This window comes from Camelus bactrianus, chromosome 5 (assembly GCF_048773025.1).
Source record: "Camelus bactrianus isolate YW-2024 breed Bactrian camel chromosome 5, ASM4877302v1, whole genome shotgun sequence".
Taxonomy (NCBI): Eukaryota; Metazoa; Chordata; class Mammalia; order Artiodactyla; family Camelidae; genus Camelus; species Camelus bactrianus.
Window position 1 is genome coordinate 105,170,818 of NC_133543.1, and position 14,263 is coordinate 105,185,080.

Genomic DNA, 14,263 nt, shown 5'->3' on the forward strand with positions numbered 1-14,263 from the left:
GGAGGCAGCCAAGGGGGCTGAGGGTGGAAGTTAGAAGCCTGGAGGCCTGAGGAGAGTTGGCAAAGCCAGAATGTGAGACTTGAGGCTTAGGATGCGCCGGTTAGTGGGGGTTAGGTTAGGGCAGCCGGTGAGGACAGGAGGAAGATGATGGGGTGGGGCAGGGAGGGGGTGTGCCCAGGAGCGGCTGGAGTCCCAGGCCGGCAGCCTGAGTGGCTTGGCAACAATCCAGGGACAGTGTGAGCCCCATGAGCCGGGGTGGACACTGCCACCAGGACAGGTCAGAACCACCAGAGAGGTGGACCCAGCCCGGGTCATCGGCACCTGCACAGAGGGCGGGAGAGACGGCTGAGGGCCCAGCTCCCTGCCTTCATCAGATTCAAAGCACACGCGCTTGTAAGTCGACTTTGCAAGGGTGGGGAAGTGCACAAAGGCCATGGGAAGCCTTCGCAGCCGCAGTTCACTGAGTCTCTGGGCACAGAACTGCTCACCCAGATGCTGGCGGTTCCGGAGTCCACAGAGCTGGCCTGTGACAGACACTCCTTCACGTCACAGGGAAGAGTCAAAGAGGAAGCAGTGTGTTTACGTGGCAGTAAATGAAAGAAGATCAGAAAATTCTAAGATGACTCTTAAAGTCAGAAGAAACATTTCAAGTAAAAACGTATATACTTGGTTGGAAACAAAAGGTGCAGGCAGGCAGTGAACAGCAGGAGACTGCACTGCCTGAGCGCCTGGCTTTGCAACGCAGGTCGGTCCGGCACTGTGAGGATCTCACTATGCTCTGAGAAACACACCAGGTTGGGTCCTCCTGGTTGAGTCGTTTGCTCTTAATTGCGACGAACTTTAATTTGGACAAGGACCACAGGGCAGGCAGTAAACAATGGTGGTGGGCAGAGGGATTCCATGCTTCCTCCCGGCTACAGTGCCCCGGCCCAGCAGTGCCCACAGAGGCTGCCCAGCGCTGGGGGCTAACCAGGCTCCTCCGCGGGCTGGCTGCTCTGCACCCTGACCGCGCCAAGCTGTGCGCCAGCCGCGAACTGCTGCCAGCATCTCAGCCACTGTCTCTCCTCGTTTCCACTGAGTGTTGTGGCGGTGGGCGGTAGCAACCCGGCACTCCTAAGACCCAAATTCCAAGGTACACGTGCCTACACATATGTCAGAGTCCACCAAACTCTATCCGTAAGATGTGTGTATTTTACTGTACGTAAATTATACTCAGAAAAATAAAAATAAAACGAATTTAAAGTTAAGCAAATGAGAAGTATAGTACATAAAGGATCTAGCCTATTTGCCACTTTCAATCTCTTCACGTAAATTTTTCTTTTATTAAAATCTCAACCAAAATGCAAAAACAAAAATTTAAATTTTCTCCAGGAAATTTAAATTTTCGTTTTTTGGCCCAAGACAGTGAAAGCAGGCTTACCCATCCCTAAGTTTTCTAAACTCCGGACAGCGTCAAGGTTCTTCAAGGTTGTTTTCTGCCAATATACGGGAAGTGTCTGCACCTGGCTGCAACAGCTCAGCAGGAAGTGACTGCCATGTGTGAGGAGGGCATGCTGGGAACTGTAGTTCCAGCATAAAAGAGGAGCCCTCAGAAAAGAGCAGGAGACACAGACAGACCCAGACCAGAGAACCAGCATCTTAGAGGGGAGGGGCTTCAGAGATCAAGCAGGACACAGCGGGGCTGTTATGTCTGGGGCAGGCAGGAGTGGGTGGCCACCCCGTTACTCCCACTGGCGACCAGAGGGCACCAACTGGTTGAGCAGGGTTAGGCACGTGGCCAAGGCTGTTTTGAACAGTCACCCTGGAAACTCTGGCCGTGTCCCCTCTGTCTCTTGGCAAACTCGCAAGCAGACAGGCTGAGGACCCCGACGGCAGGCGCATCCCCTGGGCCTTAGGGATGGGCTCCTTTCCAGAGCCGGTGACAACAGTGTTCCCCGCCACAGCCCAGAGACCATGACGCCAAATGCACCGCACAACAGGTTCGGGGGCTGGCCACCCAGGCAGAGAGGACACTGCGCTGGCCCCGGTGGTCTGGCTGGCGCCCAGTGACTGGCACATCATGGAGGGCAAGGCCTTGCTCTATCACCGGCGAAATGGAAAGGCACCCAAAAAAAAGAAAAAAGAGTGTATTTTCTATAAAATACAAAAAGACAGAAAAAGAGGCCAAATAATTATTATTTACAGATATGACTGATTACCTACTTTATCCAAAAGTCCCACCTGAAAAACCATGAGATTCAACAAGTGAATCTGTTAGGTGGTCCTTTTTAACACCGGGCAGCCCCCGCCCCGCACACTAGCAACAGCCAAACCAAAAGTGTGTGTGTGTGTAGAGGGGGTGCTTCCACTTTCAACTCTGACATGGAAAGAGCGGAGGAGTCACAACTCCTGGCTTCACAAGAAAAACCATGAAAGAACGGAAAATCAAGGACTCTCCTTGGACCCACCAGAGAGTGAGGTCACAGAAGTCTCCCTGAAACCTGGAGAGGCGCTGACAGAACCCCGAGCCCTGCTCACCTGGAGCAGAAACTCCCGGAGACGCGACTGCGGGGAAGCCCTGCCCACCATGGACGAAGTGCTGAGGGGTGGAGTGCAGAATCTCGCTTTTAGGAACCCCACTGAGTTCTCACCAGGAAAAGCCAAGAAAATAATCTCCTCAAGGCCCTGGCAGGGGGAGGGGAAGGGAACCAAGAATAAATAAGCCCAGAGTATCCTTCGAAACAAAGGCTGCCATGACCTGCAGGGGAAAGAGTCCAGCAGAGCTACACCTCACCTGGGGGAAGGGCCTCTCCCCACTCGGCCCCTCTAGCCTGCTGGTCTGGTCTCACCCAAGGGAAGGGAAAGGAGGGGAGAGAAAGCGAAGAAATGCTCATGAAGGTCACAGACCAGGAACACAGGCAGCTGAAAGGCTGAAATTTAATCATAAGGTTATGAAATGCTTCCCCTCCTGAAGGGTAACAAGGGAAAATGCCCCGAGGTGTGCACTGAAATAAGATTATGAAATGCCCCGAGGTACACTTCAGAGAAACCCAAAGACAACAGAGGAGACAAAAATGAGGACCTCAGAGGAATCTGAAGCCTTGGCATTTACAGTACAGCTACAGGAGATTAGACACAGCCCAAACACTAGTCAGGCTAACACAATACCTCAGAGAAAGGCCTGTTTTTATCACGACACACCATGTCCACCTTTCCAAGTAAGGCACAAGGCATGCTCAAAGGCAAGAAAAGACAGTCTGAAGAGATGGAACCTGAATGAGATAAGGCAGAAATGCTGGAATTATCAGACTTGGATTTAAAATACGATGATTAACATGCTGTGGGACTGCTGGTGGAAAAGTGGACACCATGCAAGAAGACATGAGTGCTGCAAGAGGGGAGGGAAACGCTGCAAAGAATCAAAACACTGTAACAAGTGACAAATGCCTCCCATGGACAAGGCTGAGGAAGGAATCAGTGCATCTGAAGACATGTCAGTAGGAACTTCCCAAAACAAAATGCAAAAGGAAAAAAGAATGAGGGGAAAAAAAGAGAACAGAACACCAGGGAACAATACGACAATAAAGAAGTGCCACATACGCACAATGCAAGAAGGAGAAGAAAGGAAGGAGAGGAAGAAATATGTGAAGTAATAGCTGAGAATTTTTTAACATTAATGGCAGACACCAAACCACAGATCCACGAAGCTCAGAGAACAGCAAGCACAATAAATACCAGAAAGCCTACATCTAGGCACACCATATTCAAACTGTAGAAAACCTGAGATGAAGACGCTCTCAAAAGAGGGAGGAACCGGGAATACTCTGCTCCCTTTGCACTTGCACTGCCCTTGAAGCACAGTGCAGTGTTACCTGAAGGTGGACACAGGTTAGTTATAAGTGTATAGTGCACACTTTAGGACAACCACTAAAAACATTTTTTTAAAAAAGTATAATTGATATGCTACAGAAGTAGAGGAAATGAAATCAAATCAAATGCTCCATTAAAACCAGAAAAGGCTGAAAACCAGAGGAAGAAAACAAAAGAAGCAAATAGAAATCAGTTACAAACACGACAGATATCAAGCCAGTTGCAGAAATGACTAGTTTACATTTGAGTGGTCTAAGACCATCCAGCAAAAGATGCAGACCATCAGAGTAGATAAAAAAAAAAAAAAAGACCCACTCTATGATGTATATAAGAAACTCACTTTGGTATAGAGGGGACATAGCTCAACCTAATAAAAACTATTTATGACAAACCTCTAGCCAGCACTAATACTCAGTAGTGAAAAGCTGAAAGCCTTTCTGCTAAAATCTGGAACAAGACCAGGATGCTCACTCTCAGCACTTTTATTCAATGTAGTATTGTAAGTCCTAGCCATAGCGATTAGACAAGCAAAAGAAATAAAAGGGATTCAGACTAGAAAAGGAGAGGTAAAACTGTCACTATATATGGATGACATGATATTATACACAGAAAACCCTAAAGGTTCCACACAAAAACTACTAGAGCTGATAAGAGAATTCATCGAGGGAGCAGGACACAACAGCAGCACACAGAACTCAGTGGCACTTCTCTACACTAGCAATGGAGAAAAGGAAAGTAAGGAAACAATCCCTTAAAAAATCACATCAAAAACAACAACAACAAAAAACTTAGGAATAAATCTGACCAAGGAAGTGAAAGCTCATATGCAGAGAACTATAAAACACTGACTAAGGAAATTAAAGACGACTTAAAGAAATGGGAAGATATGCCATGTTCTGAGATTGGAAGAATTAATATTTTAAAAAAGGACATACTAACCAAAGCAATCTACAGACTTAATGTGATCCCTATCAAATTACCCAGGACATTTTTCACAGAACCAGAACAAATAATCCTAAAATTTATATGGAATCACAAAAGACCCAGAACTGCCAAACCAATACTGAAGAAAAAGAATGAATCTGGAGGAATAATCCTCCCAGACTTCACACAATACTACAGAGCTACAGTAATCAAAACAGCATGGTATTGGTACACAGACAGACACATGGATCATTGGAACAGAATACAGAGCCCAGAAATAAACCCACAAACTTTTGGTCGAATAATCTTCAACAGAAGAGGAAAGAATATACAACGGAGAAAAGACAGTCTCTTCAGCAAGTGATGTTGGGATAATTGGACAGCTGCATGTAAATCAATGAAGTTAGAACACTCCCTCACACCACACACAAAAATAAACTAAAAATGGCTTAAAGACTTAAACATAAGACAAGACACTATAAATCTAGAGGAAAACATAGGCAAAAAACATTTTCTGACATAAATATTAGCAATGTTCTCCTAGGGCAATCTACCTAGGCAACAGAAATAAAAGCAAAAATAAACAAATGGGACCTAATTAAACATACAAGCCGTTGCACAGCAAAGGAAACCATAAGCAAAACAAAATGACAACCTATGGAATGGGAGAAAATATTTGCAAATGATGCTACTGACAAGGGCTTAACTTCCAGAATATTTAAACAGCTCATATAACTTGATAACAACAACAACAACAACAAAAGCCCAATCCAAAAATGGGCAGAAAACCTAAAAAAGCAGTTCTCCAACAGACACATGAAAAAATGCTCAATATTGCTAATTTTCAGAGAAATGAAAATCAAAACTACAATGAGGTATCACCTCACACCAGTCAGAATGGCCATCACTAAAAAGTCCACAAATGGTAAATGTTGGAGAGGGTGTGGAGAAAAGGGAACCCTCCTACACTGCTGGTGGAGATGTAGTCTGGTGCAGCCATTATGGGAAACAGTATGGAGATTCCACAAAAAATTAAAAATAGACTTACCATATGATCCAGCAATCCCATTCCTGGGCATGTATCCAGAGGGAACTCTAATTCAAAAAGATACGTGCACCCCAATGTTCACAGCAGCACTATTTACAACAGCCAAGACGTGGAAACAACCTGAGTGCCCATCAACAGATGGACAGATAAAGAAGATGCGGTATTTTTTTTTAAATAGAGCATTACTCAGCCACAAAAGCATGAAATACTGCCATCTGCAGAAATAAGGATGGACGTGGAGAATATGACACTAAGTGAAGTAGTAAGTCAGACAGAGAAAGACAATTACCATGTGATGTCACTTATACGTGGTATCTAAAAAATAAGACAAACGAATCTACATACAGAACAGTAACAGACTCATAGATAACAAACCTATGGCTACCAAAGGGAAAGGGAGCAGGGAGGGATGAGTTAGAATTTGGGATTAATAGGTACAAACTACTATACAGAAAACAGATAAGCAACAAGGATTTACCCGATAGCACAGGGAACTATATTCAGTAATTTGTAATAACCTATAATAAAAAATAATCTGAGAAAGTATACATAAAACTGAATCACTTCTTTATACACCTGAAGCTAACACAATATTGTAAATCAGTTATATCTCAATTAAAAAAACCAAAAAACCAAAACTCCCACAGTGAGCCCATGGTAATTCATGATGAGTTAGCTAAGGTAATTTGGTAATCAGAAAAAAAAAAAAAAAGGCTGTTAGAGCTACTAAATAAATTCAGCAAAGTAGCAAGACACAAAGCCAAGAACACACAAAAATCAGCTGCATTTGTATACACAAACAGTGAACAGTATGAAGGAAATTACAAAAACAGTTCCATTTACAATAGCTTAAAAATACTCAGAAATTGACTTAAACTTAACTAATACTTAAAAAATTATTAAGGAAGTGAAAGAGTTGTACAATGAAAACCACAAAACACTTCAGAAAGCAATTAAAGAAAACATAAATTGACAGAAACGTCCGATATTCAAGGGCTAGAAGGGTTAATATTGTTAAGGTGTCAGTATTACCCACCAAAGCAGTCTATAGATTCAGTGCAATTCCTACCAAAGTTCCAGTGATACTTTTTGTAGAAATAGAAAAACCCACCCTGAAGTTCATATGGGAGCTCAAGGGACTGAGAATAGCCGAAGCAATCCTGAAAAGAACAAAACTGAAAGATTCACACTCCCTGATCTCATAGTTACAGTAATTCCAAACTGTGATTCAGGCATAAAGACATGTATAGGAAATGGGATGGGAAAGAACAGAGAGCCCAGAAAGAAACCCTCACATACGTGACTTTTCACAAGGATGCTGAGACCATTCAGTGGAGAAAGGACAGCGTTTTCAACAAATGGTGCTGGGAAAACTAGGTATCCACATGTGAAAGAATGAAGAAGGAACATTAACTCAAAACAGTTTGAAAGCCTTGTGACACCCAGTGGGTGTGGGCTCGGGGACAGAACGCCCCATCCTGTGGGAAGGCCAATCCGCCTGGACCAGAGAACCTGCAGGCCCACTGGCCCCGCTGCTCTGTTGTAGGGAGTCAGCCCCCCAGGAAAGGCCTGGCTACAGATCACGCACAGAACAGATGTGCAAACAGTCCCTTCAACAGAAACTCCGAGGGACTCCTTCGCTGATGGACAGTCATAAGCATGCTGGGAACCGTCAAGAGAGCAGACTTTTGGGGAAGAAGACCTGAGTGGGGGGCACTGGGCAGTCCCTCTCCCTCCCACTCCTCCCACTGCCACTGGCCTGACACCTCCTGCGGCTCTCCCCCACTGGAGGGAGCACAGGAGCAGAAGGGCAGGCACCCCTTCCCTCCATGCCTCTGCCCACTCAAGGCCCAGCAGCACCCTGGCTCTTCCCTCCGCCTCAGCCCACCCCCGCAGGTGCCTGCTCCCTTGCTCCCACAGGGCAAATACAACTTCCCCCTGGAGCCATACTGCCCACTGGCTCCTGCCCACTTTCCCAATACCACTTCGTGGCTAAAGCTCTTAACCAAAGCGCCTTGTCCGCAGCCACTCTCACGGCCCCACCATTCACTGCTCTACACTTAGCTGCATTCCCACCACTCTAAGGAGACTGGTCACCAGTGACCCCGTGTGGCCGAGTCCAACCATCTTCTCTCCATCTGGATTGGAGCTGTTGTAGCCCAGCTGAGCAAACCCTTTTCTGCAACATGCCTTCCCCGCGAGGTTCCCACGACTCCGTGCTCCCCTCCAGCCTCCTTCCTTGGATCCCCTTTGGCTGACCTCCACCAACATGGCTGCTTTTGGGCTGCCACAGCCCCTCGAGCCCTACACTGTGCTCCTCCAGGAAAGCTCCTTCTGTTCCATGCTCCAAACACCTCTGACCTCTCCCACACACGCTGGATCTCCTGCAGCAGCACCCAAGGGGCACCTCACACTCGATTCCTCTCAAAACCTTACTGTTGTATGAGCTCCACTAAGGTCATTAAATATTTCCCAAAGGAGAAATTTAGATACAATAAATAGTGGTGAATAAAGTGATCAATACAATGTACACTAACATCTCACCGTGGTGCCTGACAGAAAAACAGGCAAGAGCTAAGAGGAGAGACTCTCCGGACCTGGGGCAGAAAGTGAGGAGCTCAGAGGGGAGACACAGAAACTGGCCAACTCAAGCCTTCACAGGAGGACAGGCTGAAACAGTTGTTTTAAAAAACTGAAAGACACCCACCAGAAGAACAGGAAAAGAAACAACGAGAAAGTCCAACAAATTAAAACTAAAGTAAAACGGCAAGCCCAAGGTTCCACTTATCAGTAATCAGTTGTAAATGGATTAAATTATTCTATAAAGACAAAGGTTCTCAGATTGAGTTAAAATACAGCTACAAAATAAAAGGATACAAAAAGGTTGAAAATAAGCAGATAAACAAGTAAGGCTTTAAATGGGACAAAATGGGCTTTTCTGTTTGATAACATTCAGGAACACTCATGCATCTAATAACATGCTCTTGAAAGATAAAGTGAAACTGGACAGACATTTCATAAGCAACAAAACCCCAGGCACCTCGAGCCATAGTGAGACCTTCCTTACCTCTCCCAGAAATCAACAGAGCAAGAGGACACCAGAAGCCAGCACACAGACCTGCTGACTAACACAAGGAGGAGACCTCAGCCCGGGGAACAATGTAACCAGCTGCAGAGGATACATTCTTCTCGAGCAGCAGAGGAACAGTCACAAACAGACTGTTATTAAGCCACAATAAAATCTCAAAAGATTCTACAAATCACATGAAGTCTTCAAGTGACCGTATCTATCACACCTTAGAACTGTAGGATTAAAAAATTACAAAAAGTTACCCTCCCTCCCCTAATCTATCCACTTGAAAAACTGTCAATACCCTTCTGAATAACGCAGGTTAAAGACAGAACTGAGGGTGAAATTACTAACTACTCAGATGAGAGCAGCAGGGAGAGCAGTATGAGGCAGGTCGTGGCACAGAGCCGGAAGGACAGAAAAAGGGACCAGCCTCAGCTGCGGACACAGATGCATGCAGCACCCGAAGCCGTTGAGCACTTCCCTCCGGGAGCCAGAGCAGTCGTAAGACAGAATCCAGAAAGAAAGGGAAATGGGGACGGCTGAAGTACGAACATCAACACAGACCCCATCAACGCTGGCTGTTGGGAAAGGCTTACACATTTCTGGACCTCGGACCAAGAGGAACAGAAAAGGGTAGCAGAGAGTAACATTAGGTAGGAGCCAGTACAAAAACAGCTTTAAAATTATAGCAGAATGGAGCGTATAACCCTGCTGGGTTTTGGTCTTGCTGTGCTGGTAGTGGTAGTGGTCCTGGGGCCCATGTCCTGAACAGCCTGTCACACAGGAGCCTTTCCTCACCTGAAGTGTTAGTCACAACCCAGACGACAAACACTTGATTCAGAGGAAATGAAACGTCTTGTAGGAAAAGTTTCCACCTTTTACACAGAATAGGTGAAAGACACTATCCTCAATACGTAAAGAAAGTAGAGAAACTAATTTTACGAGAAATAAACAGTGAAGTTGGGGGAAAAGCAGAAACACAAGCAAGAACATATGAAAAATATATTCAACCTATCTGGAAACAAAGATATGTATGTAAAAGCATAAAAAAGTCTAAGAACACACACCAAATTTTAATAGCAACAAGGAATAAAAGCTGGGAGGTGAGTGAGAAACCGGAATTTTCACCACTTCTGAGCCCATGTATTTCTGTAGCATTTTTACAAAAGAAAACATACTACTGGAATAGATGTTTAAAACTGAAAAAAAATTATTGCTAATGTTCAAAATGATTTAACTTCAAGGATACTCACTAATAGGAATGGAAAGAACCTCCTCATGATTCCGAGTCTCCCACAATCTCTCTGACGGTCCACTGCGTCTGCTTATCTGACTCTCAGACCCTAACTCATGGGCACTTGTCTGTGGGACATGCGCCCTGGGAAAGGACCCGTTCAAGAGGAAAACCGGCCGGCTGGGTACCACCACTGAGTGCTCCCGGCTGTCCCAGCAGACATGAAAGGTCTGCTCTCTCAACCACTGAACCCCACGGCCACAGATGCCTCAAGTGCCTGCCCGGGCTCCCCAGCTAAAGGCTGGGCTCCCGTCAAACCTCTACCGAGATGCAGGGACATGCCGCACTTGGGCTGGGGTGCGGCAAGAACCCCCCTCCCAAGAAGCAGGCTGCGGGGCCAGGGCTCGGGTACTGACCGTGGCCGGGGGTCAGCAGGCTGCTCAGGTAGGGGAAGCTCACTCTCCGCAGCTCGGCCAGCTTCTCCTGCAGCTGGCGCACCTGGCTGTCCGAGCGGCTGACCCTCTGGCGCAGGGCCTTGAGCTCGCCATTCTTCTTCTCCACCTGCTCCCGCAGGCAGCACACCTGGCTCTTGCTCTGCCGCGAGGAGAAGCAGTATGAGTGTAGCGAGTCGATGAGCTTGCAGGCGCCCGAGGCCGATAGGATGACCTCGTTGATGGACATGGGGCTGGCGTCACTCTGCTCGCTCTGCACCGCCTCGGCGGCTGGCTGCGGGGTGACATCGGCGGGAGGTGCTGAGGGGCTCTGGGAGGGCTTCTGAGGTGTCGCCGTCAGGGATGAGGTCGGGGGGCTCTGCACAGAGCCCTTGTCGGGCCCCGGGCCAGTCCCACTGCAGCCTGGCTCCACGTCCCTCTTCAGCCTCTTTCGGTCGACAGGCTCGCGGGGGACAGATGGCCTCTCTCGGGTGTGCTTGGAGGAGAAACTGTACGAATGGAGCGAGCCAATAAATTTGCAGGCCCCAGATCCCAGGGGGGTAAAGTCATCCATGGAAATGCCACTCTTGTCCACCAGGCCCCCGGCGGGGGACGTGGCGTTCTCATCACCTGCGTCTCCAGTGAGCGCGCTGGCTGCTCCCTGGCTGCCAAACATGGCAGGGGCCGGACCACCATCTGGACTTCCTTCCGGGGCCTGCGGGGCCTGTTCTGGACTGGCAGCTCCCGGGGCGGCCCTGGGTGTGGCTTTACCCTGCAGTGCAGCCCGCTTCGCCTTGCGGGACTCCGGCTTGGCCATTGGGCTTTCACTCGAGGACGATGTCGACCCTGCAGCTGCCTTCCCGTCCCCGTCACTTGAGTGTGCCCTCACACCCCCCGAGGCCTTCCTGGTGTCCCTCCTCCTGGTGCGGCCATGGCCTCCAGCCCCCCTCTTCTTCTCAGCCAGGTGGAAAATGGAGGGCACGGCCGTGGGCTTGAGCAGGCGGTGCTGATCCTCCAGTCTCTTGGAGAAGCTGTCTTTGGTGAAATGTTCGCTACAGAGGAAAGAGTACTTAGTGGGGGTCCAGTTATCCCTCTGAACTGCCTTTAACCACTGGATCAGACGTTTTGAGTCCTTTAGGGGAAATCTGCAGGACAAGTGACAAATTAGAAAGAAAGAATTATATGTCTCCCTGTGGTTTCATCAAAGATAAAAGCAAAACAGGTGTTTCTGCAAACACCCAAAACTGTATTGACTTTACCCATTTAAGAACTTGATAAAGATTTAAGGAATAACTTTTACTTGCAAGTCATTGCTGGAACAAAATGATGAAAGGCCCATGACCTACCCTTAAGGAGCTTACGGTCTGCAGGACAAATAAGGAAAGGTGAATAACTCTTCTAAGGCCGTGGCAAATGCCCTGCAGGGATACAGATGGCATCAGGACCACAGGAGAGGCTGCGGGAAGCCCTGGAAACAGTTCCTAGAAGGTCACAGCTGACCAATCCTCCTAGTGAGCCTGGGATGCAGGACTCTGGGTGCTAAAAGGGCTGGCTGGCCCCCCACTTAGAAGTCAGGCCAGCTGTCAGGCAGCAGAGACGGGTGCCTGAGGCCAGTAAAGCATCCCAGACACCCACGAGGTGCCCGGTCCCAGCTGCGGCTCCAGCAGCTGAGGAGGTGAGACTCAAAGGCTGCAGTTTTGCGTTCCCACCAAACTCCCACTGCCAAGAGTAAAACTGCTCCCTTTAAAAATCAACCAGCCCTTGGAAGATACTGAATAAGGTATTTAATATATGTATTTTCTCATTCAAGCAAGATCTTTATTTAGAAAACTGACAAAACTGGACATGCAAGGGTGAGGACGGTCATTCTGGAGGGCTATTTGCTCCACCTGAGGTCACCTAACCCACCTGAGGCTGCTGTGGACCAGGACCAGGGCGGATAACAACTCATCAGGAAGCTCTGAGCAACTTGACCTTCTAAATTTCCTCAATGCTCTGGGAGCCCATTTCCCAAAGACCCCTCCCTTCCCATGTCCTTTGCCCCATACCAGTTTGACCATTCTGAACGCCAAGAGCAGCCTTCTCTGCAGCGCTCTGCCTCCATTTTCAAAAACAGTAACAAAACTATTGGCTCTGAAGGAAACTCAAGAAAGCATGGCGGCTGACCCCTGAAATAACCTATTTCCATTTTGATAGATTGTAACAACTTAAGACAAAGCAAACCACTGCGAACTTTCCAGTAAGATTATAAAGAACAATCTTCACCCACCTCTTTAAAACTTAAATAACACCTTGCAACATGAAACAGAACAGTATCTGGGAGATTTTTAAAGCAGAGTTTCTTCTGTTCACTATTCTGGGACCTCCAGCGCGGAAGCTGCAGAAAAGGTCTCGCTGAAATAGGCTGAAATCTGCAGCCTTCACGAGGCAGGCCAGGCCGGGGAGAAGGCAGCCCCCTCGCCCTTCCTGGGGCCAGGCTCCGCGCAGGATGCTGTCAGGACGTCTCCCCAGGACTCACCTCCACGCGGTAGCTACCTCTCCCCGGGGCTGGCCGCGAGGCCCTTCCAGCCACAGCGCGCCTGCAGAGTGCTAATCCACGAGGCACAAGCTGCGTCTGGTCGGCTACATTCCCTGATCGCAAAGATCAAGGCAGGCTCCCCCGCGACGGGAAGAGCAGAAAAGTCACAGCACACGCAAGGGGACAACTGACCTACGGAAGAGCGTTTCCAGAACACACCGCTTCTGGAAACTGGCGGGGCCAACCCGAATCAATGGGGCGCGGGGTGGCCGCGGGTTGGGGGAGAGGGCGGCGGAGACTGCGGGTGGTCGCCGAGTGGCCGGGGTCCCGGGGGACCGGTGGCCGCGGTGGCCCGAGGCGCCCGGCCCAGAGACGGCGGCCGGGCCAAGGTCACACAGCGCCGGCGCTGACTCACTCGCAGGACCGGCCCGAGGCCCGGCGCTCTGGGCGTCCCCGCGTCGGGCCGGGCCGCTCGGCCTCAGTTTCCCGGGGGGCCGGGCTGGGCCGAGCCGGGCCGGGCCGGGCCGGGCGGGGGCGTGGCCCGCGGGCCGCGCGGGCGGCGGGCCGGCAGCGGCGGGCGGGGCCCAGTTACCTGTGGAAGGAGACGGCGCGTTTCTCCCCCTTGCCCTGCCGGTTGGAGCAGTTCGCGGCCGCGCAGCAGATCACCATCTCGGGCCTCCGGCCGCAGCGCCGCCGCCAGGCTCCGGCCCTCGCCTCGCCGCGCCGAGCCCCGAGCGGGACCGCCCCGAGGGGAGGGCGCGCGGCGACACGGCTGCGGGACGTGGGAGCCGGCCCCGCGGCTCCCGCCGTACGGCAAGATGGCGGCGCCCGGCGGTCCGCCGCCCGGCCGCCCGGCCCAGCCCTCGGCGCACCCGGGATCCCCGACACCGGGCGGGGCGCAGCCCACCGCTCGCGGCGTCGGGGGTGGGCGGGAGCGCCCCGGGCTGGCGGTGCCGTGCGGCGACATGGCGGGCGGGGCGCGTCCGTACGGCAAGATGGCCGCGCCGGCGGGCCTGCGCGCGCGACAGGCTCACGCGCCCGCCCCGGGGCTCTCCTGCCCGCCCGCGGCTGCTTCCGCGGCCCCGACGGGTCGCTGCTGGGGCTCCCGGGACGCACGACGCAAGCCGCCGAGGAGCCGATTGTGCGGGCCAGGGCTCCGTGCTGGGTCCGCCGTACGCCAAGATGG

The 14,263-nt window shown here is 50.1% G+C and overlaps 1 protein-coding gene across 3 annotated transcripts in view; it reads right to left on the reverse strand.

Annotated features, from left to right (window-relative positions):
* THAP4 (THAP domain containing 4) overlaps window positions 1-14,220 on the reverse strand; it is a 32,757-nt gene extending 18,537 nt beyond the window's left edge. The window contains exons 1-2 of one of the 3 annotated variants that reach the window (XM_074364750.1): window positions 13,670-14,220; window positions 10,545-11,704 (exon numbers count right to left, since the gene is read on the reverse strand). In XM_074364750.1, the coding sequence (XP_074220851.1) occupies window positions 10,545-11,704; window positions 13,670-13,746 (1,237 nt within the window). In that variant the 5' untranslated portion in view covers window positions 13,747-14,220. Of the gene's footprint in view, window positions 1-1,420; window positions 1,555-10,544; window positions 11,705-13,269; window positions 13,650-13,669 lie in introns of those variants that run through there. The other 2 variants (XM_074364751.1, XM_010948098.3) reach the window with 2 other exon arrangements.
* Between the last annotated feature and the right edge of the window lie 43 nt (window positions 14,221-14,263).